At 40.7% G+C, this 27,385-nt stretch overlaps 1 protein-coding gene across 2 annotated transcripts in view; it reads right to left on the bottom strand.

The window, feature by feature from the left end:
• The window catches only part of CAPN3 (calpain 3), a 46,980-nt gene continuing 19,595 nt past the window's right edge, over positions 1-27,385 (bottom strand). Inside the window, exons 8-23 of one of the 2 annotated variants that reach the window (XM_060262931.1) lie at positions 25,515-25,600; positions 24,438-24,515; positions 23,777-23,937; positions 23,280-23,449; positions 22,427-22,438; positions 21,061-21,269; positions 18,769-18,805; positions 17,761-17,874; positions 16,233-16,310; positions 12,779-12,836; positions 12,458-12,522; positions 7,205-7,273; positions 4,625-4,703; positions 3,753-3,869; positions 1,740-1,798; positions 1-272 (exon numbers count right to left, since the gene is read on the bottom strand). In XM_060262931.1, coding sequence (XP_060118914.1) covers positions 246-272; positions 1,740-1,798; positions 3,753-3,869; positions 4,625-4,703; positions 7,205-7,273; positions 12,458-12,522; positions 12,779-12,836; positions 16,233-16,310; positions 17,761-17,874; positions 18,769-18,805; positions 21,061-21,269; positions 22,427-22,438; positions 23,280-23,449; positions 23,777-23,937; positions 24,438-24,515; positions 25,515-25,600 — 1,419 coding nt within the window. In that variant the 3' untranslated portion in view covers positions 1-245. The remainder of the gene's footprint in view (positions 273-1,739; positions 1,799-3,752; positions 3,870-4,624; positions 4,704-7,204; positions 7,274-12,457; positions 12,523-12,778; positions 12,837-16,232; positions 16,311-17,760; positions 17,875-18,768; positions 18,806-21,060; positions 21,270-22,426; positions 22,439-23,279; positions 23,450-23,776; positions 23,938-24,437; positions 24,516-25,514; positions 25,601-27,385) is intronic. The other variant, XM_060262932.1, reaches the window with a different exon arrangement.

The following is a 27,385-nucleotide window of genomic DNA, read 5'->3' as shown; positions in this document are numbered from 1 at the left end:
TAGATGTCCCTTGCCATTTGGAAGATGCTGTAGTGCTGGTATAAGTTACCAACATGTGGAAGAACATCTATTTTGGACAAATGACAGTCATCTGATAGAGGAAGAAAGACGTTGATTATGTCTAATGTAGCTGTCAAGTTGCACTTGCCTTCCTGTGTAGCTTTCAGATGTCCCAGTTGTGCAAATGAATGTTGTTTAGAAAGCAAAATCAGCATACAGTTGGTGGTGGGGAGGCAGGTGAGGTTTTATGCATACATGGTGAGCTGTAGCCACTGGAAGGAGATAAAAGCAGCAAGTTACCAAAAACAAAACAAAAAAACCCCACCACCCCTAACCAAAAGGAGAATGTAGGGCTGTGTGTGGAATTTCTGAAATACCTGCATACAAGCCCTGAAGAACCCAGTGGGATTTATTTTCAACTAACCCTATGGGGTTGCCATAAGTTTGCTGCAATTCAACAGCACTTTGCACCACCTCCAAACATGTAAAAGAACAAGCTTCTTTCTTTCCTCTTGTTCCTATACTCATGGGAGTGACTGTCTTGTCTAAAAGTCAAACTTAAGTTTATGAAACTTGCTTTCCATTGTGTAATCATTAACAGTTGCATCATCACACATTCATCTTTTGTGAATATAAAGCTGGATCAGCATGTTCTGAAAGGACTGAAAAATTACTGCTCTGCAATCCTGAAAGTAAGAATAATACTGCTCTGCAATCCTGAAAGTAAGCATAATAGTACAGCAGCACATGGTGTTAAAGGATAACTAATTTGTGATAAATTATCCTTGGCATGTGACCTTTATTCAAATTCTCCGTACAAATCTAGAGGACTAATATTTTTTTGCCAATTTCTTTAAGGGTTCCCCCCCCCATTTGCTTTATTTGTACACATTTTGATCCTGCTGTGAATGTGAATTGTTAACAGATAATAACATATCCACTGTTTTAGGTGAACACAATCGTACATCCAGGCATTCCCAAATGCCAACCAAAATCCTGCACTATAACCATGGTTCAACTTTTGCTTCTTGTTTAGCCTGTAGTGCCAGTGTTCAACCAAAATTGTACTTAATAGGGTTTCTGTTATTTGGAGATGACATAGCTGTTCAGTAAAGGATTACAGTAATAAGGATTACAGTAAAACAGGTTTCATCTATAAACTGGTATTTGAAAATACTTAAATGCATGTACTGCTAGGAATTCTGTTAGTCATCTGTACCAAACCCCTCTGTCCTTCAGCTCAAATAAATAACTCTTGAGGGCCACTTCACACACTTTCAATGTATATCTAGGGGTGCTCAGCTCACTTGTATGGGACTGAAGTTCACTGTCAGTGTCTTCTGCCCCAGATGATGGATTGCATCCAGAGAAAACTTCCACTGATGGAAGGGGAAGGCTGATTTTTGCCTATTTTCCCTTCCACTGCAAATCCCTTCTTGTGATGTTCTGAGGATCCTTTGTCACCCAGGAATAGTATTTCACAGGGAAATTTGGGTTGTAGTGTTAGCAAAGAGCCAAGGAATTCCTTCTTTGACAGCAATCCCTTCCATTTGCATAGATTTCCAGCCTCCAGCCCAATAAGCTTTACTGCCAAGGAGGCAATTCTTTGGGATATCCAATGTACTTCTTTGCAGTACAGTTAATGTGAGGGCCTACTTCCCATCAATTTCTAAGTTTCTTCTTTAAGAAAAGAAACATCTAAACAGTATTCTAATGAAATGTCAACAAAAAGTATTTACCTCTAAGACATTCAGTTTAATAATGCCATCTCCATCTTTATCAAATGCATGAAATGCGCCTATGGAGCAGAAAAAAAATAATATATGAAAATCACTTAACTTAAAATATAGATCAGTCTGAACAGTATGCCAAGCATAGGTCCCTAGTGAGGTATCAGTTGTTGAATATTGTAACTCTGCATGCAAGAGGGAAAGGGTTAAGGGAACTCTCTCATTTGGGTACACCTGGCAATTGACCCAACCCTCTCATGGGTTAGATGATCAGCCCCTTTGGCCATTTCTTGCCTTCTGCTTCATCTTATATAGGGCCTCTCTTCTTCTCTTCCCTTGGGCTTGGAGCTGTAGTAAGCTAACCTTTTTGAAGTTAATTGTTCTCAATAAGTTAAATGTACCTACATGAATATGCTATGTATGTGTTTCTGTTTTTGTAAGTAATTTCTTTCTCTTGTTACCACTAAGTAACTTCTTTGAACAGCATTTTTCCCTTAACAGGGAAATGTGGAAGGTTGGGGATTAATGCATAAAGTTTCTGTGCTTCCAAGTCAATTTTTTTTTTTTAAATTCAATTCAATATCAACATCAACATTCCCAGAAGTTGGTAGTAGATTATGGGGGTTAACTGCTTGTTGGGGCAATTTAGTGTCATGAGCTAGAAATGCATGGACTTGGATCCTAAGCTCTTTTCTATGCAAAGGGAGAACATTGGCTTGTGGAAGAGAAGGGAGGGTAATTTTTGCTGATTCCCCCATGGCAGTTCTCTGTTTTGACTCCCATGATGTTTCTGAAGTTTCACTGAACCATTAAACACAATACCAAAGTAGAAATGACAGCAACAGAATGGGGGGAGGAGAGAAAGCTACCACTTAGGTAGTGCTGATTGCAATTCACAGAATCTAAGCCACAGATCTCAGTAGTGACAAGTTTCATTATTTGAAAGCTAAGTTTGGGAGACTGAGAAATTAATCATATGGATGAGGTAATAGATGCTAAATATACTCTGTGTAATTCTCTGGGTGAAGGAGAAGGTGAGTTGCATTTGGGCCATAACAGCTTAGAACATTTCAGTTTGGCCAGAAGAACGAAGCAGTCAAATTTACAAGGAAAATATTTTATCTCTTCAATTCCTATATGTGTTCAACTTGGGCTAGGCAGCAATATCAATTGCCTATAAAGTGACATTTATTAATCATAAAATGGACTGAAAACCTACACTATATGGCTGCTGAATTAGGCAGCTTTATGATCGTTAGCTAAAGTATCAAACTATAGTTTGATTTCTGAATAGTTAAAAATGTAAACATCCATTCAACTGATAGCAGGACTTTTGATAGCAGGATTTTGCATGTGAAATAATGAAAATGGTTTTATATATTCCCATGTATAAAAACAAGCCCTATAAGTTACTTGTTGGTTTGAGTTTAGTTGGTATCAAAGCTGAAAGTCCTATAGCAGTGAACAAAAATTCAGTTTAAATCTGAAAAACCTGAGTTCCCTTTTAAACTTGCAGGGCTAGACAGGAGGAATAGAGCATGTGGTAGTAGCTTTGTTAGTGCTTTTATTGTAAACAAACAAACAAACTGCTGGTTCTTGTATATAAGATTTTGCCAATTTCCATTAATTCCCCATCAGGCCTTGGGAAATCCCACACCTAAAGGTGCCAGTACTCTCTCTAGTGAATATTAAAAAAAAAAAAAAAAAGCCTTGTGCTCTGCCTTCCACAGAAACAAACTCTTCCTAAGTTTGTATTTGAAAATTCTCATGACAGGAGACAACTTAAGAAATTTAATGTTGAAGACTGATTCCTTTCTTCTAGAAGGCAAGTGAAAACAATTTTTTTTGTTCTAGATGTGCCTCTGAGGGAGGACAAGATGGCCAGGAGGTTTGTTCTGTATTTGAACTGATGTTTTGTATACTAATTGACAATATTTTGGTTTTATCTTGTGTGATTTTGACTGGTTTTGTGCCATTCGTGTCTAATAGTGGGATATAGATAAGTACAATATACAGACTTACGGAACATTCCTTCTAGTCGCACAAAGCAACAGATAAAACTGTCAAAGTCAATATTCATATTTCTGTCAGCATAGCGCATAGTAATGATGTCATAAAGCTGGTTATTCAGCTGAAACCCTGAAAAGGAAAACAGACCGCATAGAACACCTTAGATGTCTTGGGCAGGGGGAAAAGGAAACATTATTTAGATACTATACTTTTATAGGAGACCTATAAGACAGGGGTGTCAGACTAATTTATTATGAAGGCCGGATCTGACATAAATGAGACCTTTTTGGGCTGGGCCATGTGTGTACTTATTTAAGATTAGGTAGCAGAGATATAAACTTTATAGAGGGCACAAAAACAATTAAAGTTTTTTTAAAAAAAAACCCCTTAAAACATGCTTAAAACATTAGCACTTGTTTTTAAAGGTGCTTTCTTTGTATTTCACCCATGGGATCCAGGGAACTGGGCAAAGGAAGTTCCGGCTCTTTCCTGCTTTCCCTAGGGGACCAGGAGGTGAAGGAGCCTCAGCCAATAGATGAGAGAGAGAGGCTTGGCTAATAGTTCTGTGTGATTGAGAGAACCTGGCAAAGCAAACTCTGCCTCCCCCCCCCGCTTCCTTCCCAAGGGAGAAGCCTCAACGAATGGAGAAAATAGAGGTTTTGCTCTGTAGCTCTTGTGCAATTGAGCAAGCCTGGAAAAGCAAGCTGTGATGCAGAAGGAAGCAAGAAAGAGCGAGAAGGAAGCAGACAACAGCCAGTTGCTTGGGAGCCTGATTCAGCCCCTGGGCTGCATGTTTGATACCCCTGCTATAAGAGGTGAAACAAAGGAAACTGATTGAGAAACATCCTTCCCGTAAATACAGGGCAATGAACCCTCTGTGATACCTGCATCTTTAACGGCATTGCGCATCTCATAGCTGTTAATGGTTCCTGAGCGATCCGTGTCATAGTGTTTGAAAATTTTCTGGAAAAGAAGAGTCATAATGATGTCAATGATAACACTAAAGCCCTCCCACTTCAAAGAACACCACAAATCCTTTCTCAGTGTTATTCTGTGGAACAAAATTTCCACCATCTACAGAAAATAATGAAAACCTGACATAATTTTTTCAAAAGCATACAGAACACAGGCTGATTTTATGGCCTAATGATACTGGTTTGAATACAACAAAATGAAGGCAAAATAGAGCTTGTGGAAGCAGATATTCTCGACTTCCTCCTGCTTCCAGCAGCTTCCTGTTGACCCCTCAGAAAGTTGATGTCAGAAAGTGCCTTATAGAAAAATCTCATGTGGCCTGGGCTGGTGCAGAGAGGAGGAGAAGGAAGAAGAGTTGGATTTATACCCCACCCTTCACTATAGTCTCAGAACAGCTTACAGTCTCCATCCCTTCCCCTCCCCACAACAGACACCCTGTGGGGTAGATGGGGCTGAGAGAACTCTAAGAGAACAGCTTTGAGAGAGGTCACCCAACTGGCTGCATCTGGAGGAGTGGGGAATCAAACTTGGTTCTCCAGATTAAAGTCCTCCGCTCTTAACCATTACACCAAACTGGCTCTCTGGGAGGGAAATTAGGCCAGGGCAGTGATTCTGGGGCCATGGACAAAGATCCATGATGGGCCCCTGAATCACAGTCATCCCTCTCCCCTACCTGCCCCCCCCCCCACAAGCTTAAGCAATTTGCAAGGAAAGCATGCTTGCTTGCATAGTGGCTGCTGAACCCATTGCTGCCTAGCTCAAGCCTCTGAGGGGGCATGAGCTGAAGGGTGAGCGCTAAAGGGCTCTTGGTCTGTGGCTCTTAGCCTGGGGGCTGTGTAAGGATCAGAAACCCAGATCCTATTTTCCTTGTGTTCCCAATATGGTAAGTAGACCCTCCAGAAGGAGAGCCACATAAACAAGCAGGATTTAAAAAGACCTTCCTTGATGAATCAGCTTTAACAGAAGTTCAATTCACTGGGATCTCAAAGAGGACCTTTTCCACTGCTGCCCTGCTGTGCCTGTGATATCAGCGTGTGATATCTGTGATATCAGAGTCAACAGTGTGATGCGGTGGCTAAAAGGCAAATGCAATTTTTGGCTGAATCAACAGACGTATAGTGTCCAGATCACGTGATGTGATGGTATCGCTTTACTCGGCTCTGGTAAGACCTCATCTGGAGTATTGTGTTCAGTTTTGGGCACCACATTTTAAGAAGGATATAGACAAGCTAGAACGGGTCCAGAGGAGGGCGACGAAGATGGTGAGGGGTCTGGAGATCAAGTCCTATGAGGAAAGGTTGAAGGAGCTGGGCATGTTTAGCCTGGAGAGGAGGCGTCTGAGAGGTGATATGAACACCATCTTCAAGTACTTGAAGAAGGGCTGTCATATAGAGGATAGTGTGGAATTGTTTTCTGTGGCCCCAGAAGGTAGGACCAGAACCAATGGGTTGAAATTAAATCAAAAGAGTTTCCGTCTCAACATTAGAAAGAACTTCCTAACCGTTAGAGCGATTCCTCAATGGAACAGGCTTTCTCGGGAGGTGGTGAGGTCTCCTTCCTTGGAGGCTTTTGAACAGAGGCTAGATGGCCATCTGACAGCAATGAATATCCTGTGAATTTTGGGGGAGGTATTTGTGAGTTTCCTGCATTGTGCAGGGGGTTGGACTAGATGACCCTGGAGGTCCCTTCCAACTCTATGATTCTATGATTCAATATTCCCTCCTCCAGGAGGAAAGGTTGTGACCGCATTCCTCAGGGCATTCTGGATTGATTGAATACCTTCTTTTTTGGGAAAGCCTTCAGTCTGAATAGGTGAAGGGATGTTATGGCATTCTATGGTTTTATATAAATGATGTTGAAAGATAGTATTCTGGGCTCACCAGACACGCCTTTCTCCAGGTGAAGTTTTTATTTTATTTTAATATTTTAGTTTTTAACTGTTAACCTTGTTTTAAGTATAAACAACCTTTGGAATTTCTACATGGGGAGACTTTTTAAAGAGACAAGAGTTGGGCAATATTTTAAAATGATATTCTCAAATACTGCACTGGAAAGGTGTGTTAGTTTTAACCTCTTGTGTGTGTGTCATGGTTTCAAAATGAATTGAGAACCATGTTGGAGACCACATATGCCCAAAAGGTAGTTAGAACTTTATGTAAATAAACATTTGAAAGCAATCCTACTTCAAAATCACTATCCATATGACAAGCCAATACAACACAAATAAAGCTTCTAGCTTACACTTATTCCTTTTATGTTGGCTTTCTATGCATGTGTGTGTTGGGCAACCTTCTGCTGAATGCTTATTTTATATTGCTGCTTAGAATGTTTATAGTCTGCATTTTGAATGAAGTAGGTCCACAGAGCACTCCTACTCTTTAGAGATTACTCTATTATGATATGCCTGGGTAGCTCTGACATCCACAAACAACCCCCCCAACCCCAAATACTATCTCTAAAAGAAAGAGCATGCAAAAATTCCAGAATACCTGCCAGCTTTTAATCTTGTCCCAAAGATGTCGAAACTCATCAAGATTTATCTTCCCAGACCCATCTGTCTGTGATGTTAGCATTTAAGTCAAAACAGTTCATAAAACAAAATAAGTAAAGCCAGAGTTCAATTAAGGAAGGTGGGGGGAGCTTATTTCCAGAGTAGCATTGCCAGTCTCCGGGTGGGGCCTGATGGTCTCCTGGAATTAAAACAAATCTTCATACTAGAGAAAATGGCTGCTTTGCAGGATGGACTCTATAGCAGTGATAGTGAACCTTTTAGAGATCGAGTGCCCAAACTGCAACCCAAAACCCACTTATTTATCGTGAAGTGCCAACACGGCAATTTAACCTGGATACTGAAGTTTTATTTTAGAAAAAACAACTCATAATGAAATTAAACTGAAAGAACATTTGGTCTGGATAGCATTTGCTTAGGAAACCAAGAAAATAGTAACATGTCATAATGGAAGAATGATGGTGAGTGTCATAAGGCAATAATTGGAGGCTGTTCATTGCTCTGTTGCTTGCAGGTCTGGGTTAAACTGAGAACATGCCTTTCCCAGAGGTGTTCCTGTCCACCTAATTTACTTTTGAACGTGTAGCATACATTATAAATATCATTCTAGTTTGCCATTAGGAAAATGCATGGTTAAGTGCGTGGACTCTTATCTGGGAGAACTGGGTTTGGTTCCCCACTCCTCCACTTTCAGCTGTTGGAATGGCTATCACAGAGCTCTCCTTGAAAGGGCAGCTTCTGGGAGAGCTTCTCTCAGCCCCACCTACCTCACAGGGTGTCTGTTGTGGGGGAGGAAGATAAAGGAGATTGTGAGCTGCTCTGAGGTCCTGAGTTCAGAGTGAAGGGCTGGATATAAATCCAATATCTTCTTCTTTCTTTAAACTAAAACTGCAATCCTGTGCATGTGTAGAGAGTAGGTGCCACAGTGCTCACTGTAGATTACTTCCGAGTAACCATGGACAGCAAGCCCAATGAGCAAAGGTTGTCAGGGATGCTCTGGAAAACCAGAACAGCAGTGCAACAGTTCAAAAACAGCATATCAACAGTTTGCCTTATGGCCCTTGTAGCTTGAAAGAGCTTTGCTCAGATACTGCTATCAGAAGCATCATATTTGAAAGCAAGGAAGCCTGCAGTTCCTCCCTTTCCACTCCTAAACCAGAGGCGATCCCGGCCACTGTTTCTGCCAGATTAGTGGGATCCAGCATTTTCTGTAATAAACATCCCTTCAAAAAAGATGCTTGATTCAAGGTCCTGATCTCTCCTCTCCACCCCCGCCTTCCCCATACACCCGTGCTCTCTTCTTCCCTTCAGCTTGGACCATGCCACAACAGTTTTGAAATATGAAATGCAATCAGGTCTTGGCCACATGAAAATGTGAAACTGCCTTATACCCATCTCTCTAGTGCAGGGGTGGCCAAAGTGTGGCTCAGGAGCCACATGTGGCTCTTTCACACACATCGTGTGGCTCTTGAAGCCCCCACCAGAGAAGGCATTTGTCTCTTTAAACCACTTCTTCAAGCCAAGCCAGCCAGTGGCTTGGAGAATGCATTTAAAGTTCAAGTTGCTTTCTTTCCACCTCTCTCCCTCCCCACCTATTTTCCTTCCTTCCTTCAGACATCTGACGTTCATGTCTGGTGGCTCTCACACATCTGACATTTATTCTATGTGGCTCTTATGTTAAGCAAGTTTGGCCACCCCTGCCCTTGTGGGTCCCATCTAACCCCCTCCCTAAAACTGCAGGAACACCTACAAGGAATTTTCCTCTGTGTGTTGTCCTTGGGGCCTGCATTGTGGTTGCAGCCCCCCCCCTATGTCAGAATTTCAAAGGTGCCCACAAGCTCAAAAAGGTTGGAGTGCCCTGTTGTCTCTCTGAAAGAAGCCCAGTTAGGGTTGCTAGGTTTGGGTTGGGAAATACCTGGATATTCGGGGGAAGGAGCCTGAGTTTGGGGAGAGGAGGAGCTTCAATGAGATATGACTCCAGAGCTTCATGAATGGGGGGGGGCGAGCGAGTGTGCGTGCCCACAGAGAGGGTTCCGAGTGCCGCCTCTGGCACCTGTGCCATAGGTTCACCACCACTGCTGTATAGCAGGGGTGGCCAACGGTAGCTCTCCAGAAGTTTTTTGCCTACAACTCCCATCAGCTGCAGCCAGTATGGCCAACGGCTGGGGCTGATAGGAGTTGTAGGCAAAAAACATCTGGAGAGCTACCGTTGGCCACCCCTGCTCTATAGCATCATACCCCACCTTCCCAGGATTCCACCTCCAAATCTCCAGGAATTTCCCGACATAAAGTTAGCAACTCTATTCCAGAGACAGAAAATTTGTTATGCCTGCTTAGTTGTTAATTTGCTGAGCACTAGACAACATACTATTCATCCTCTGTTCTTCACCTTGTTCTCAAACCATTTTTGTTGGTTTCTGCCCCTTTGGTCTATAATCAAAAGGACTTCTGGTTAAGGAGCTTACTCCAAAAGTTCTTTTCTTCCTGGTTTCTTTATCTTTAAAGCTTCGTTCCATGAAAGCCCTTCCTGGACATGTTTCCTCCCTGCCTCAAGTCTTCTGCCTTTCTCAACTCCAATCTAACCCAAGGACTTGCTTGGGACATCATCTGGACTCTTTCTCAGCCTGAGTAGATAAAATCTTGATTTTTAAAAAATTATCTGGCTTGGCTTCTCAGGCTTTTAACTTGTGCTCAGTTTTTGAACTGCGTACTCTAAGCTCCTTTGCTCAGCCATTATTCTTTATATGGCTAGTTGCATGGGCTTTTTCCTTTGTGCATGTGAGTAATGCCCCTGGCTGCCCACACTGCCCAGTGCCACCATGGGAAGGGCAGACAGCAAGGTGGTGATGGATATACAGGTGGGTAGTAGGAGAGGGGCATATGGGTAAGCATCAGGGGAGGCCCACAGGTGGCAGAAATGGGTCTCCCAATGTACCAGGGCTCTCAACAGCTGCTGCAGCTGATTCCTGATGTCAGGGGTTGCCAGCAGTGCCTTGGGAAATGTCAGGAGATTTTGAGGATAGTGCTTGGGGAGGATGGTGATGTCATTTCAGGGTGATGGTCTAGAAATTCCCCTAATCACTATGGTAAAGGCCATTGAGAAATTCCTAAAACAAAACTAAAGGGCCATACTAGCAACAAGTAAAAAGCAGGCAAACTGCTAATGGTGCAATAAAAGGCAGCAAATATTTATTAAATTAATAATCCCCATGTGTTTCATATTAGCTTTATCAAAGGATCTAGTAGAATAGTACTAGAGTACACATCTTGCCATGTTTTTAAAAGGGGGAAGGGGAGAGAAGGGCTACTTCATGACTGACATGATTTATGTATATATCATGAGATATCATACTATTATAGCTGAAAAAAGACCTATGGAGGTAATGTACAAATTTCAAAGTGCAACTAGGCAGGAGTACCTTAAGAGTTGCTCCTACCGGCATTTGAAAGCTTAGGTAGGGTTAGATAATAAATCATCACAAATCATGATGTTATGCCAATTTTGCAAGACCATTACAGGGCTTTGCAAGGCAGACTGCAGTATTCATTCTGCATGCAGTGGCAGTTACTAAAGCAGGGGTTAGGAAAAGGAATAGTGTTGTGACCAGAGATGAACTGGCCATTTAACTTGCAGGGAAATTTTCCCATGAGCCATACCTGAGAGCAGGGGTGTCAAACATGCAGCCCGAGGCCCAGATCAGGCCCCCGGATTGGCAAAATTGGCATAACATCTTATCAGGCCCCCAAGCAATTCACTGTCATATGCTTCCTTCTCTCTCTCTTGCTTCCTTTTGCATCACAGCTTGCTTTGCCAGGCTTGCTCGGTTGCACAGGGGCTACAGAGCAAAGCCTCTATCTTCTCCATTGGCTGACCAGCACATGAAGCAACTTATGTACAAAACCATGCAATGCCTAGCCATTTCACGTTTTCCCCTGGGTTAGGCTCAAATCAATAACAATGAGATTTCTGTAATGAATGACAATCAAAAGCAATACTCCCTCCGAGCTGTGGTCTTGTGAGCAAAAATTTTACTTTGTGAGCTGCTGGCATTAAAGTTGTGAGCTTTAATTAGTTTAATTAGTTTGTTCTGGGCCATTTTTCCTGAGCTAAGGCAAAAATGTGTGAGCTGGAGGCTAAAAAACTGTGAGCTAGCACACACTAACTCAGCTTAGAGGGAACACTGATCAAAACTGGGTGTGCAACTTACAGATACACACCTGAATAGATTGCTACAGCACAGATATTGTTTCCAGATTTTGATGCAGCAAGAAGTGTCAGTTATGAGACACTATTTAACAAAATATTGTAAGAGTGCTAATCTTTTGAGAATATTTTAAGTTTTTAAAAAATCTTTAATTGTGCTTGTCTCTTTTATAAATTTATATCTCTGCTACCTGGCATTACATTTTATGATACACATGGCCCAGTCCAACAAGTCTCATTTATGTCAGATCTGGCCTTCATAACAAATGAATTTGACCCCTGCCCTAAAGGGTCACTGGTAGCCAAGCATAAGAAGAATCAAGCCCCAGCTACACTGCTGACACCTCAGCGACCACCTTTCAGTGGCAATCATAATCACTGTCAGCTCAACAATGGTTTCCTCATGCATTGCCGCCAGTTTGCATGAGGAAGCAGTGGATGAGTTTGTCTGTTATTGGTGCTGCTGAACTAAGGACCAAAATAAATGATATGCACACTACATGATGGGTCACAGGTGCGCAACTCAACTCAGTCAAACTCACCTTGAACAGTACTCAGCATGGCACAGGAGTAGTGCAAAGGAGGTAGAAGGTGCTTCTGGTTTCCCTTCCTCCATGATTTTGCCACTGGAAAGAGTGGCAATAGGGTTTTTTGTCCCTTTTCTCTGGCTCCACATGTTCAGGACATGTGCAGCCACAGAAAAAGGGCAAAAAGCTCCACATAATGGCCCTTTTTGCTGCCAAAAGCAGCATGGTAGAGAAACTAGAAGCCCCTTCTCCCCCTCCCACAGCACTATGTGAACAAGAGTTGTTTAAGGAGAATTCCTCAAGTCTGCATGATTAGTGAATTGGATTGTGTGCCCATGGCACAGCCCAGGTTAGATATAGCATGTACTCTGGCCCTGCTTGACCCCTGTAGCACTGACTTGCAGTGCTGAAGGACAGCTCAGCTTGGCTTGCTTCAGGGCCATTTTTTAAGTCCTCTTCTGATTGTGATGGCAAATTGTTGCATGTCATTTGAAAAGGATACATCCATTAAGGCAATCATGCTGCGGCAGGACTCTAGTGCAAACCCTTCCGTCTTCAGTTCCTTATCTAAAATGAGTTATTACAATTAAATACCATAAAATATAAATAATTTATATTGCGTTTGAAATGTTGTAAGTAAACAGTATCTTTCCCACCTAATATATTCCAAAACACAATGACCTTGGACATATTGAACACATGAAACTATCAAAGTACATGGTAGGTTGACAAGCATAACAGCCATTCAAAGATGTCTCCTTGCAACATGTAACTTAGACCTCAGAAGTTGAAACTGTAGGGCTAACAGGTGAGCTAAGCTTACGTTTTTTTACAACATTGTTGAGGACGTTTCTCAGTTCATCAGCACTAATCTCCATGTCCTGTAAAGAAAAAGAAGAGTGGCTGACAAAATAGTAACTTCCTTCAAGGAGTGATAGATTGCAAATATAGTAGTTTGATGTGCTCAGTTTCTATGTGTATTTGTGGCAGGCCACACAGTATGGCGTGTGACTTCAGACTACCGTGGGGCCCATAATATGGGCCTTAAGATTCTTTATCTAGTGGAAGAGGCCTGTCTGCAAACAAAGCTCTCTTGAACTCTCTGTTTGGCACCTTAGTTTAAAAGTGCCTGAAATCAGTAACCCTGAAAGAATACCATATAGGGTAGAACTACACATTATGTTTCATTCTGTAATCAGTTTAAAAGAATTTAAATTGGAGCTGGCTGTACATGTGGCTTGCAGAGAATCATATGCACAATGCATCTAGTCAGAACCTTCAGGGCTTCCCAAAGGTTGTACAGTATTAATAATGTAATGATATTCCAAAACAGCTCTAAATTATGAATGGCACTTTCAAGAAACTTTTAGGTCAATGTTGAAGACATTTTACTAAAAACAAAAAGCAGTGGCCTGCATCCAATCATTCTGTGCATAGAGTTTTTCTACATTCCTTTTTGTTCCTTTAGCCTTTGCTGATGCTCAGAGGGATCATTTCCAGGGTTGCAGAACCCTCTTGATGGAATAGCTCTATCCCTGGCTGAAAGAAATTCCTTGTCCTTCCTCTTCTGCAAGCACAACTTCACTGCAGAGAGAGGCAATTCCATCCTGCTGCCCCTCCTTATTCCAGCCCACTGACACACACAGTTACTCATCTGCATGGATTCAGTGACTTATCCCAGGAATGACTGCTGGAATGAAAAGGAATGTGAGAAAATTCCATCCAACTTTTAGTTATGTACATGCCAGTATTTGCAGTTATATTTTGCTTCCTCGCTAATATGTCAATTGCTGTAGTCTGAACAAATGTATTGAAAGAAGCAATTTCATCTCAGATTTGCAACAAAGGTCACTGTGTACAATAACAAACGTCTTTGTTTTAGAAGGACAGTTGTATTATCACTTAGAATTGGTTTGAACCACTCTGATCAAGCAGAGCTAGCTGAATGTCAGGACTGGTTCACAGAACTTTCATTTCTCTCTCTCTCTTTCCACCCTCCCCCTTTTAATATATGTATATGTTTCAGTTTGTATCATGAGCAAACTATTTCAGTTTGTATCATGTTTCAGTTTGTTTAATGAGCCTGTATACAATATACTTAACCACTGAAGAAGGACTGGATGGAACATGTTGGGTTGCATTGGCTTCCACTCGTGTTTTCATAGAATCATAGAGTTGGAAGGGACCTCTAGGGTCATCTCCAACCCTCTGCACAATGCAGGAAACTCACAAACACCTTCCCCTAAATTCACAGGATCTTCATTGTCAGATGGCCATCTAGCCTCTGTTTAAAAACCTCCAAGGAAGGAGATTTATGTTTTATGTATTTTAATTTGTAATGAGGCTAATGTTGGGCCCTTGAATGCTTTTAACCATTTAAAAATACATATATTTTTATAACATTGAAGTTATATATACTGTTTTTAACAAAAGACCCTAAATTTGGTTTGTACTAACCCTTTTGGTTCTTGATTCCATTATTTTTGGGTTAACTGTTGTGATGGACTCAGGAACTTAGCCTGAGTAGCTGGGGGAACAGGCTTGCAGTGATTGGCTGGAACGTTGCCCGAGCAATGAAAAAGTATCCATATGAGGTTTGCTTAGCTGTGGAACACCTCAGGATTTGAGTCTTAGCCAGGGAGTCTTCGAGAGAAGTCCTCAGAGAAGGAGTTTGAAGTGAAGACTGTGGGCTTAGGCCGGTTAGTTGTAAAACCAACTGGACGAGGGGCTGAGAGCAGCCAGAGAGGCTAGGCTCCTTGTGGGAGACAGAGCGGTGTAGTCTCTGTCTGAAGGAGAGAGTTTTCAGGCAGTTTGAAACTCTCTGAGGGAGATTTTGCCAGCCCATCAGGCAATCTCTGTGTACAAACTAGATCACACAAATACACATTGAAGGGGAGAACTGGATTCTGGTGGTCAGCAAGGTTACCCAAGACTCAGACCAGAAGACTAGCTGTGGGGCTGAGACGCATAGGTATTGAGGGGTGTGAGTCCTGGAAGTTAGCTAGTGTGAGAGGGTCTGTGAGGGAGAATATACTGACACCAGTCAGGAGTTCTCTATGTGTGCATGGAAAGAGTGATTGAAGTTTGTTATTTTTATGATTTGGCACTGCCAAAGCCTAGGGTTAAACAACTGAAGTAACAGCATTCTGAGTGGCCAGTGTCAGGCTCTGTTCATTGATGTCATTGCTAACTGCTGTCTACTAACCATATTGATCAATATGCATATATGCCCACTAACCTGTAGTCATAGAACAGTAGGGGGGGCAATGTAGAGAGTAGCTTCCCAAGAATATCAAAGGTTGCCAGGCCTGCTTTGAAGTAGAGAGTGTCTGCCAGACTCTCACCTCCTCCCTAGAGGCGGCAAGGACATTGCCACCGGGAATTGTAACTGAAAAGATAAGGGGGGAAGCCGTGTGAAACTCTCACAGGCAAAAGCAGCCTTTGTTATGGGAATTGGGGTGTAGATGCTATTGCTTTGATGTTAGATGTTAAATACCAATAATTTGAACTGCTCGCTATCAGTTCCAATACCTATCATGCTGGAGTAACTTTGGAGTATACAATAAATGCAATTTTGTTTCAAACAACAAGTTTGCTCATTTGGAAACTTCAACGAACCTTCGCTGACAGCCAGAAGGCACAGCCTGCCTGAAGTAGAATCTAGTAAAATTCTGAAACCTGCCTGATTTATTGTTATTTTAAAAATCTTCTGCCGAAGTATTTGTTATAGTTAACCTCAACCTGAAAAATTTCTTTTCTCAGTAATTGATTTATTTGCCATCCATCTGCCTGCCAACTGATTCTGTGTTATTGATTAGTCCCAATCAATATTATTTTATCCCTCTTCTTTGCCTTTTGTTATCCAAAAAATATTTTTGTGGTTTTTGACTTTAAAACCGTCTGGTGCCAATTTTTAAGAGTTCTGACAGGATTTCTGTGAGTGTGACTGAGGGAAGGTGACTGGGGAGAAATTTAAAGTGGTTGCCCTCCCGAGTAAGTCTCTGACTTGATTCTTTCACAACTGTTTTGCTCTCTGTTTATTTTTCTGGTTCATAGATAACCATTATCATTCAGTAGAATAAATGCAGTCTAATTTGAAGACAGCCTCCAGTTTATCCAATTTGATAACGTAACAACAAGCTCCCTTGCAACACTGATCAGATGAAACTTCAGAACCAGCTTTCAGACATGTTGTGACTGGCTTGACTTAGGGCCTTGCAGGAGCTATTTATTTAGCTGCTGTCAGTCTGACAAGAGAGAAACAGATGCATACTCACATCCCCTGCGATCTGCCGGAAAATGTTTTGGAACTGTCTGTCTTCCTCACTGTCCTTATCAGAATCTGCTGGAGTGGGCTGTAAAACCAAAAAGGATTGATTGAAATGACAGAAGTTGGTATGTTGATTTACAGGTATTCAGAAAAGAGAACATGTTCTTCTCTCTTTCATTTCCCAGGCTGACCTTCTGTCTTCTGTTTATTTCACTGTGTCTAATTTGATGACAGAATACCCATATTTGTCTAACAAGGAGAGGATAGTCTGCCTAGCTTGTTTATATAATGGACAGGCATAAGAGAATAAGATAGACCTACATAATAGCAACATTACAGAATAATTTAAATGAACTTTGCCCTTCTCCCAGTCATGCAATGATAAGGATTCCATGCATGTAGAGATATACCCCGTAAAAAGTCTGCCATGAAAACATCGTGGTGCAACATCGCCCCAGAGTCAGAAACAATGGTGCTTGCACAGGGGACTACCTTTACCTTTATCTTTTTAGAGATGATATTGCATCCACACAGTGAGGGTTTTCTGGTTCCCTGCCACTGCCACTTGTGAATATAGAGGCATTTGCACTAGTAACAAATTGTCCACACAGGAGTGTTGTGCATACTTTCCTCCATCAGCTGTTATGTGCCTTGCCATGTTTCCCTTGCTGCACCATCAAGGGCTTTTAAAGCAACTGGTAATTGATATTGTGCTATATGATCTATAGCCATGATCTATTGAATTCCAAGATTTAGATTTTAAAAATTTGGCCTATTTATCACAGTAATGAAAATGGCTAGATTTGCTTTTTCTTCAACATGAAACCTAGAAACTAATAAATTATGGCAACAGATCATTATAACAGCAATTACTGATTAAAATAAAACTAGAGAAAAATCCTCCAGTGTTATGTATATGGAGGGAATGGTGGCCACAGAGCAAGGAAAATTGCATAGATGGGCACAGGACCTTCTAACATGCACACCCTTCTGTCCAGCTAATGCACTTACACTGCCTTTTTTCCAGAAAATTAGTACCAAACAAGGATGCAAAAATGTACCAAGGATGGGAAAGACCTGAAAACTGAATGTTTAGAGGACAACTTTATGTGGATGTTCCAGAAAAACTCACTGCAGTTTGGGAATTAAAATTTAGGATTTGCTGTTTTATTTTGGTTTTAACTGAAAATGTTTTTAACAATTATTGTAAGCCATCTTGAGCCACAATGAAAGGTGGGATGTAAATGTTGTGATAAATAAAGATGGAGAAAGATTTCTGTCTGGATGCAAGTTAAATCAGACTGTATCTGCATTTATTTTTAAGGAAAGACCAGGGAACTGGAGATCAGGTTTTTACCATCTCTTGTTGGAATTCTGATTTGACTGTTTCTTCTTTGTTCTTCTATGGAATTCATTTTTCAAAGCATTATGGCAGAAGAGGCATGCTTTGCTATGCACAGGGGATAGATGTCGTGTGCTACTTAAACATGCTAGTTAAAACACACAGTTTTCCTCATGCTGACTGATACAAAAACCTCATTGTTTTCCTTTTTTGCGTCTGCACTTCCTTTTTCCTTGTCTTTTTTAAGCCCCTCACCACCTTTCAAATCCTTATTTTTGTTTGCTCTGTCTGAGACAAAGATGATAGGCTAGAGAAAGGACAAGTGGAGAAAAAGAAGAAAAATCCTTGAGTGGAGCTTACCAGGAGAACAGTGTATTTGAAAATGTGTTATACAAATTCTCATGCTTTTCAAGATGGGTAGCCATGTTTGTCTGTAGCATTGGAAAAGAGCAAGAGTCCAGTAGCACCTTAAAGACAAATAAAATTTGTGGCAGGGTATGCGCTTTCATGAGTCACAGTGACTAATGGAAGCTCATACCCTGGATTCGTGCTCTTTTCTCATGCTTTTTAGGCAGGTGTTGTCTTATACACATGCAGAATGCAAATAATGTTACAAACTGAGAATGAAGACAAGACTAGGCTCAGAACTCTTCTTGTTAATTATTTATTTAAAGTACCAAGTGAGTCCATTCCTCAGTACAAATGGTAGCAACAAAGACTGAAGACAACCCAACCCAGTCATGATTGCTGCTTTTGGTGTATAAACACATATCACATATCATCACATATTAGTTCTACTCTTTCTCCAAGGAGCTTAATATATGGTTCCTACTCCCCCCATTTCTTCTCCATGACAACTCTGTGAGGTAGTTTGGACTGAGAGAAAATGACTGTGCTGAGCAAGAAACTGGAGCTCAGCCTCCCCAGTTAGTCTGCCATTCTAACTACTTCACCAGACTGTCTCTATATAAAGCCATTTGACTAAGGATGACAGTGGGACAGTACATGTATACATCACTGGCAACTACCTCAATATTTTCAACTTTCATCGAATCATTGAGTTGGAAGGAACCTTCAGGGTAATCTAGTCCAACTCCCTGCCCAATGCAGGAAATTCACAAATACCTCCCTTCTACATCCCCAGTTACCCCTGCTCCATGAAAGGACTTTAAATAATAAACTGAATTTAGCATGTACTCACAGAAAGATGTCCTGCTTCGATCTTGTTTTCAACTTCCCTACAAAATTGGTAGGATAGCAGAAAGGGGTGGGAGAAAATGAAAAAAAAGAGGAAACATGTCCATTTATTTTTGCCTTAGCACTGTATAACAAAAAATTCCAAAGGAGAAGCCCATGCTGATTCTAAGCATCTTCCGTTTGTATTCCATTTGTATTGTACCTATTCACAGTCTCATTAAAGTTAATTAAAAAAACCAACTTGTCTATATAAATGACAGTTCTGGCACACAGAATAGATCCTGGGAGGTCTTCCTCAGACTGCCAAAATCTCTTGTGCCTAATAAAGTAAAAATAAGCCAAAACATTGTGAAGGTTTGATTACATTGCAGGAATTGTACAGGAAAACACTGGAGATGAAGCTCAGAAGTAACATAAATAATTTAGTTAGTTCTGTGACAGATATTAAATCCTGTTAAAACACATTCAACTACTTGTTTTTTCATTTAAATAATTTGTTTATTTAACAACTCAATAATTGCAGTCACACAAAAAATAGTTACAAAACGTAGTAGAAAAATTCATGTAGTAAATTTAAAATACAGATACAGAAAAAAAACACCACAAATGCTCATTTAAACTTTATACTTTGTAAGGACTACTCGACCTAACCAAGATACCGGTAGTTTATATTTAGCCCAATTTTTGAAGTAGTTTTCAATTTTTAAAATTACTAAATGTAAGTTTTGCTGTATTACAGACTCTAGATTATTGAAGATTAAGATTCCTAAGTATTTTATATTTTTGGTCTGCCCAGGACCCTGGTTATATCAGTTCTGAAATGTTTGTCCTCTTCTGTTGATTCTACCCTCATTGATACTGACTTGATATTAATTTTAGAACCAGACATTGCTTCGAACTCACAGCTTATTAATAGACTGTAGACTCATATCAATTTTTTCTGCCCATCTCTTGGAAGCTAACTGATGGTCAATGAAAATGGACAACTAGGGATTGGCAAGGACCAAAGCACAAACTGAAATTCACCACAAACTAGGCCTGGTTCCCTACAGACCTCCCAGGTGGCTCTGGGAGGGTTGTGTGGTTTTTGTTGATGGTCTTTTTAGTTGCCTTCTCCTATTCCTTCAAGGAATTGAAATGCCTTCTGAGTTCACTTGTGAGTTGCGTGCAGTGACACAGCTTGTAAAAACCATTTAAAGGGAACTCTTACAATGGCTTTTGCAAGCAACGCCATATCACGAACCATGAACCGTGAACAAATTAATTAAACCGAAAGGTTCGTGGAAGTTCATGAGAACCCATGAATCATGAACCATCACAAATCTCCATTTTCCCAGTTTGTGCCAATTCATAATTACAATGTTGGAAAGATAAAAGCTCATCTCCAGTAAACCAATGGATTGAGGACTTTAGAACGCTGTCAATATTTTGAATGCATGACATATAGATGACAATTGTATATGAACTTATTTTTAGATGTTTGGAAACTGTTTAAAGAAAATAATGTGTAGATCTGCCACCTGTGTTACATTTTTGTCTTGTCTTAAGGATATATTTCTCCCCTTGAAAAAAAAATCTTATTTAGTTGCTGGATTTTCATTTTTTCTTTCCCTTTTTCTTTTTTCTATTTTTTTGTTGTGAAAGGAAGAATTCTTTTTAAAAAGTGCAATTGAAAATCCTTTGAAAGGCATGTAAATAATACCTGTTACAAATGGGTCCAGATGCATTACAAGATGTGTTGCATGATAGGCAGGTGATATAAAGAGACCATTGTCTGCAGGCTAAGTAGTGGTTTAGCCTGTTGAGTTGGTGAGCCCCTGGTTGAGATCTCACCTCTGCCATAAAATCACTAGCTGGGTGTAAACAGGTGAGAGGCTGTGGCTTAATACATTGAGAAGGTTCCAAGTTCAATCTCTGACATCTCAAGTTATTTTTGTTTATTTACTTATTTATTTATAAGAATTCCTGAAGCTGGCCAGCAACCACTCATTGAATCACCTTATTCAAGACCGGTACATTGGACAGAAGTTAACCAACTCTCCTGGGCTCAGAATAGGTTTCTTTAAGGAGTAAATGCAGTTAAAAGGACAAAGTAGCTTGTGGTGTGAAAGACCTATGCCTGAGGTTGGAAGCCTATGCAGACTCAGTATAAGGCAGCTTCATGTTTTTATTTCACTATAGCCTCATCCCCACCCCCCAACTTGGAAGATTGTTATACGGATTACTGATATAATGGATGTGAAATGCTCTGAATGTCCCCAAACTGCAGAATCCAAAGTGAGCATTTAGCACTTACTCTGAATGACTCCTTTTTTCTGAGAAAACTCTTAGGATGAACTCCCCCTCTTGGTGAGGTTCATATGTGGATGGGATGATGACATATTCATTTGGGGGCAGCCGGAAGCGTTCAGCGACTTCTCGCATGTTTATATATGTCTTGCACTTGACTTTGGAGGCATTGTAGAGGAAGAAATCCTTCTGTAAATGCTTCTTGTCACCTTGCATCTGTAAATAAAAAGTAATTCCCAGCAAAGCCTTACATATTTTACAGAAGCATCAAACAACTTTGAAATCAATTGCACTAGACAGTATCATCCCAACTCAGTTGAATTAGCAGTGAGGGACTAACATCTTCTATTGAGTCATGGACCGATTTTGCACTCACCTTACTCCGCCCTCACATCCGTCTTTGCGTGGCATCCTCCTGGTTTCCCACTATTTGTGTCGGGGCTGCAGCAAACATTGCGGTTTTTGCACAGAAAATGGAAACTGTTTTTTAGAGGTTTCCGTTTGTTGTGTGAAAACCGCGATGTTTGCTGCAGCCCCGGTGCAAATAGTGGGAAATCGGGAGGACCCTGTGTGGAGAAGATGGACATGAGGGCAGAGTAAGGTGAGTGTGAAATCGGTCATGGTCACACCTAAATTTTCCTAGGTGGGGGCCACTTTATATTTATATTAATATTTTAATGCTGTTTAATAATCTGTGTTCAGATTACAGAAATAATAACAAAACAAATCACAATAAAGAAAAAAAATCTAGTGCATACTGATGCTCCACAGGGCTATTTTTTTAGTCAGAAAAACAGTGCAGAGAGATGGCAATTTTGTTGTCTACATTGTCGCCTCTGGTGATTTTTAATTATTTGTTCACATTGTTTTCCAGCTCTTCAATCCTAACTCACTGTGAAGTTTGGTTTGTTAGAGATCTTTGCTGTCTGAATTTGTTTTTCCTGTTTTGTAATCCGCCTTCAGTCCCATTGAGAAAGATGGGCTATAAATGAAGTTGTTGTGATTGTTATTAATCACCATTACCACCACAACTACAGCTTTGTGTTTCTTCAGATTCTGAGTAGGTTCTGTGGAGACATTTTTCTATGGGTGGCTCACACACATGGCATTTCCTAAAACCTATAGCTCCTTATCACTGCTATCAAATATTACTTCTTTGCATGGTTTGAGACACCACACATAGGATTTATCCAAGCTTTTAAAATATAGCCAAAGCATGGACAAAGATGTGGGCAAAATTTTACACTTATGCTGAATCACAGAAAAGAAACACATGAAGATTCCAAATGGCTGACATGGACAAGCACAAAAGCAGAAATATCTGAGAATGTTACATCAAAGTATCAGCTCTTCTGCCTCCATTCTGTTCATACCTCTTTGGGTACCTTGGAGTGAAAATAAGACAGAAATAGCATTAGAAATTAGATAATGTCTTACTGCACGTTTATTTACAATTATCACCCAGAAACTCTATTTCTAAATTAAGCGATTATTCTAGGACCAGTATTTGAGATTTCTTCTAAGCTGTAGACAATATACTTGTGTTTACTCATATGAGGAAAATGTTTTGAAATAACTCATGCCTGATTAAATATGTGTTTAAAAGCAGTAACAACAATGTTCACTCTTAATACAGCTGTGAAGTATTAGCAGTTGTCCATAATAGACATATAATTATAGTCCCAAATTTAATCAGTTCAACAATGAATATTAAATTAATGGCCACCCAAAAATGAATAGCTCTTAAATGGAAATAAAAAGATCCTCCAATGGTACAATTATGGTATACTAAACTATGGGATTATTTCATTTTAGATAAAATTTCAGATAATATGGTCAAATCAGAACCTCAAATTTGTCATCTTAATTTGTCAGAGAAAATGGCTTCCCATTATTGACAGAAAATTTAAAGATAAAAATTTTATTAGTAATTTTTCTTTAGATAATTGTTTTTCTCTGGTAGCATTATAATAGTCAATATAGCTCTATAGTTGGTTAGCGAATAGTAGTAAGATTATCTGTTTTTGTGTAATAATGGGTATTTATGTAATATGTAATGTATTTATGTAATAATGGGTATCTTATTCTTGTTGTATACTGCGATATTTTTCTTTTACTGATGCCGTTGTATATGCGTGTTTTCAATAAAAGATAATTTTTTTAAAAGTTCTACAATGACTTGAGAAAGCTGAGTAGAATAAGATGGTAGCTTAGTAACAGTTGTACCTCATAGATGGCAAAGCCTATAGTGAGAAGGTTGGCTCCTAGCTTGCGTTCTTTCCTCCTGTTTTTCTGCATCAGAGCAACTAGAAAACTACACACAACTTCATTATCTTCTGGGTCATCATCTTCTTCCAGGAGTCTCAAGCGATATTGAGGATTGGTCCAAAATGTGTCTGCAAATAAACACACCCCAACCCATAAAATTATTTTATTTTTCCAAAATCTATACTGTCAGTCTCTGTGAGAATCCTTCTCATCTATCTTTCTCTTATCAAAATCATGGCCTCCATGGCTGCTTTTAAGGAGAAACAAAAATTTCAGGAGATTTGATTATGGATCTCTCATGTCACGTTGTTTGTACTCTTTGAAAATCTCTAAAAGGACTGACTCCTAGTTTGTCTACTACATAGTAAGTGGTTCCAGAAGAAAATGTATGCTTCAGGTGGGTAAGTAGGGTGCACAGAATATGGCAGAATCTACAACTGCAATATTTAACTTACCTGGATAGTTACGGCAACCACCTGCAGTGCATCCTCGCACCCACCGCCCTTCTGTAACTGAAACTGTCCATGTTTGAAGTTTATCAGCTTCTAGAGTATCAGGTGTGAGATTACACATCTCAAGCTTTGTGAAGTACCTCATAAAATCTTCAAGTGATATCCTAGAGAGATGGGGGGGGGGGGGACAATGGTGCTGTAATATTTAATTAATTTAAAGATTTTTCTGCTAACTGGGGGCTTTTTAAAGGTTTGTAAAAACTCTGTTTCATCTGTCCATGGCACCAATATCTAGATTAATGTATACTCAGATGGGGCCATATTGAGAATTAGATATATTAATTATTATGATAAATTATAATTATAAAATTATAATTGTATAACAAGAATGAGAAATGCAAAGTGTATTATAAAAGCTGCTGAATTAAAACAAAAATGTATGCTAACTGACAACCAAAATGCAAATGGAAAATAGGGAGTCCTCTGTTTATTGTGTGGCAATAATCTGATTACTGGTTTTTGGTGGACTATGAACATTAGTTTGAGAAATTTATTGTGTGACTGACTAGACATTAGATCATGGTTTTGTGCTGAAGTTCAAATACATGAATGATTTCGATACAAAATTGCATTCTTTTCTCCACAAGCAAGCAAGAGTATTTACCAGAATTCCCCATCTTCTGCAATCTTATGTTGCAAACGAATCTTCTCTGACTTGTCAATGAGGTTCCACTCATTAGAGCTGCAATAAAATTAAGATGTACCTTTTTCAGTACAAAACTGATGAAAAATTAAGTCTCTCCACCGTTACTCAATTAATGATCTATGAATGAAAGGTTTACCCATTTTAGTTAAAAAAATGTTTAAGATCTGTCTGAGAACAAAAGGCACAACAACCCAATGAAAACAGAGGACTCATATACTGATGCCAGACTGAAAGTTAAGCACATGCTTCTTTCTCTCCTAACTATCCAATTGTCTGTCATGACCAGTCAGCAAAGGTACTGATGGTTGCCCATCTTCCAAGCTTTCCTCTCTTCCCTTCCAGTCACCATGTCCAACCCTCTGATGATTAATCCCCAGGGTAAGGGGACCTGCTGTGTAAAGTAACAGCCACACAGGTTGGGAGGATGCAGTGGGGAGGGGAAGAGAAAGGTGAAACCACTGCTTCAGTCTTCTTGTGGGAGCCATGTCAATAATTTTCAATTTCTGACATCAGCATTGGAGTACATTGTAGAATTCTGTAATCAGGGCCATCTTTGACTGAACCAAGTGAGCACACTATGTTTTCCATTCCTGTTCTTTTCTTTAAGGGCTAATTAATGCACTCATTTACATTTATTATGCAGACACGACATGCAACTGAATGTATGAACTAATGTCATTGAATCATGTGATGCTGGAGGAAGCATGAAAGCTCCATCTTTGGTGTAGAATTCACTTTAGTCAATTAATAGAAAAGTGTCAACATTTCATAGTCCCATAACTGATTGATGAATATGCAAGTGTGAACTTGCCCTAAGACATTTCTACCAGACTTCTTTTGCACACTTAAAAAACATCTTTTCATTTTAAGGATCTTATGCTATCAAAAGAACACTAATTTCTGTATTTTACACAAGAACACAAACAAGATCAGAATCTTGTTTAGCACATTTGCAGGAAAAACAAAATGCACTCATAATGTAACACAGCTGTTTTCACCTAGTCTGTGTCCCACTATGAACTGTCTTGCACTCACTTGTCACTCCAACTTCCATTCCATTCTACTTGCCCCCAAGGATTTCTTAGTCGCACCAGCCTTATTTTTTCGCCTTTAAAAGTTGTCTTGGAAGAGAGAAAACATATAATTAATCAAATAAAATTTATTAGCAAGCATCCTCTTATAGATGAATGCAGCGGAACAGAGTTCCAGAACCTCTTTGTGAAAACAAAATTCTCAAAAAACATTTAAAAATCCATGACAGGCACCCATTTATTTCTCCATTTCTCTCTTTTCAGTTCTGGCACCTCTTTTTCCAGAAAAGAAGCCCTGGATGACAGCATAACTCAGAATGCATGCTGTCCTTGATTCTGTAGTGCTTTATTTACAACTCTGATCCTGACTCATATCTATTTCCTTTCTCCCCCCATAAAGAAATCGCTTCATTGCATATTGTACAAAATAACATTCTTATTTTTTTGCATCTAGCAACAGTTATTTATGGCTGTGTCTTTAGAAAATTTCTAACCCGTCTTTCTCCCATAAGCAAAACCACTGATTCTTATGCTTGCAGACTGCAGCGTAGCTGCTAGGCTGCATGAGCAGAGTTTGCTTCCCTGGATGGGAAGAGTCAGGGGGCGCCCGTTTCGGCGTGCAGAGAAAAAGGCGCTCCTCGTCGGCTCCTACGTCTTGGCAGACGATCAGCTGAGGCTGAGGTTTTATTTTTGGTTGGATGTTGGGGTTTGTTGGGGCAGTCGACTGGGCAGCGGCGGGTGAAGCATTGGCTGCAGTGCTGCGGGCTGGCGGCAGCATTGGAGGCGGTGGAGGACATGCCGTTGTCCTTCTTGTTGGCTGAGCCTGCCTAGGGTTTGGGGTCTGGTGGGGCAGGGGTTGTGGAGCCCAGGGGTTGGTCTTTCCCCTTTTAATTTTTGAGGGTGTGTGCCTGTGGGGCAACCTGGGTTTTTTATTATTGCCCTTGAGGTTGGCAGGTGACCATTTTGGAGTGCCTCCCTCTCCCCGCCCCCCATTTTTCTCCTACTGGAGACATTGGTGTGCAGCAGAGGCTTTTGTGGTCATTTTAAGTTCCCTTTCTTCTTCCAGGGGGAAGCCATTTTAGAGTGGAGCTGCCGGAGGCCATTTTGTGGTCTTGTGCTTGCTATTTAGATGGCTGGTGGAAAAGGGTCGGGCAAGCCCAAAGGAAAAAAGCCAGCGCCTAAGGCACCCAAGGCTCCTGTGAAAAGGCCACCACCGCTGTTATCCTCTTCTGATGAGGAGGGTGATATGGTGGTTGGTTCCAATATTGCTTGTAGATTGAGAGCATTGGAACAGGCAGCGGGCATCCTTTCTCCAGGTGGGGAGGATGGTGTGAGGCAATCTAAGAAGGGTAAGCAGGCGAGTATTCTCACCAGGCTGTCTATTCTTGAGGGCAGGTCTGGTGGAGTCGTGCCTGGCAGGGACGCTGGCCTTTGCGGTCCAGATGTGGGTTTGATGGCGGCTGGATCATCGGAGGTCGGTTTGCCATTGGTTCCTGCTGGATTCGGAGGTAGGTCGGGTGATAATTTACAGGCGGGGCCTGGGCAGGTTTGGCCATGGGGAGCATGGGGGCCTGCTTCAGCGGCTGGGCAGGGCGCTTCCATGTCAAGCGCAGGGGCGTTGGGCGCATTTCAGAATTGGGCTTGGCCATGTGGGCAAGGCGTTCCTAGTGTGTACCCGGGTGCAGGGCATCCTGGCATGGTTGGTTCCTTTATGGGGGCACCCTCAACATATGGGATGGTGCCTTTTGCTGCTTTGCCGTTTGGGGAGGTTGCCTTGCCGCTGGGGGACCACTTGCTTTTTGCTACTAGGGAAAAAATATTAAAATGGAAGTATGTGGATATTTTTTCTCTTCTCTTTCGGGAGGTTGAGAAAAA

Source organism: Heteronotia binoei, chromosome 21 (assembly GCF_032191835.1).
Source record: "Heteronotia binoei isolate CCM8104 ecotype False Entrance Well chromosome 21, APGP_CSIRO_Hbin_v1, whole genome shotgun sequence".
Lineage (NCBI taxonomy): Eukaryota > Metazoa > Chordata > Lepidosauria > Squamata > Gekkonidae > Heteronotia > Heteronotia binoei.
The sequence above is the reverse complement of the archived record's forward strand: the minus strand, read 5'-3'. Positions and strand labels throughout refer to the sequence as shown.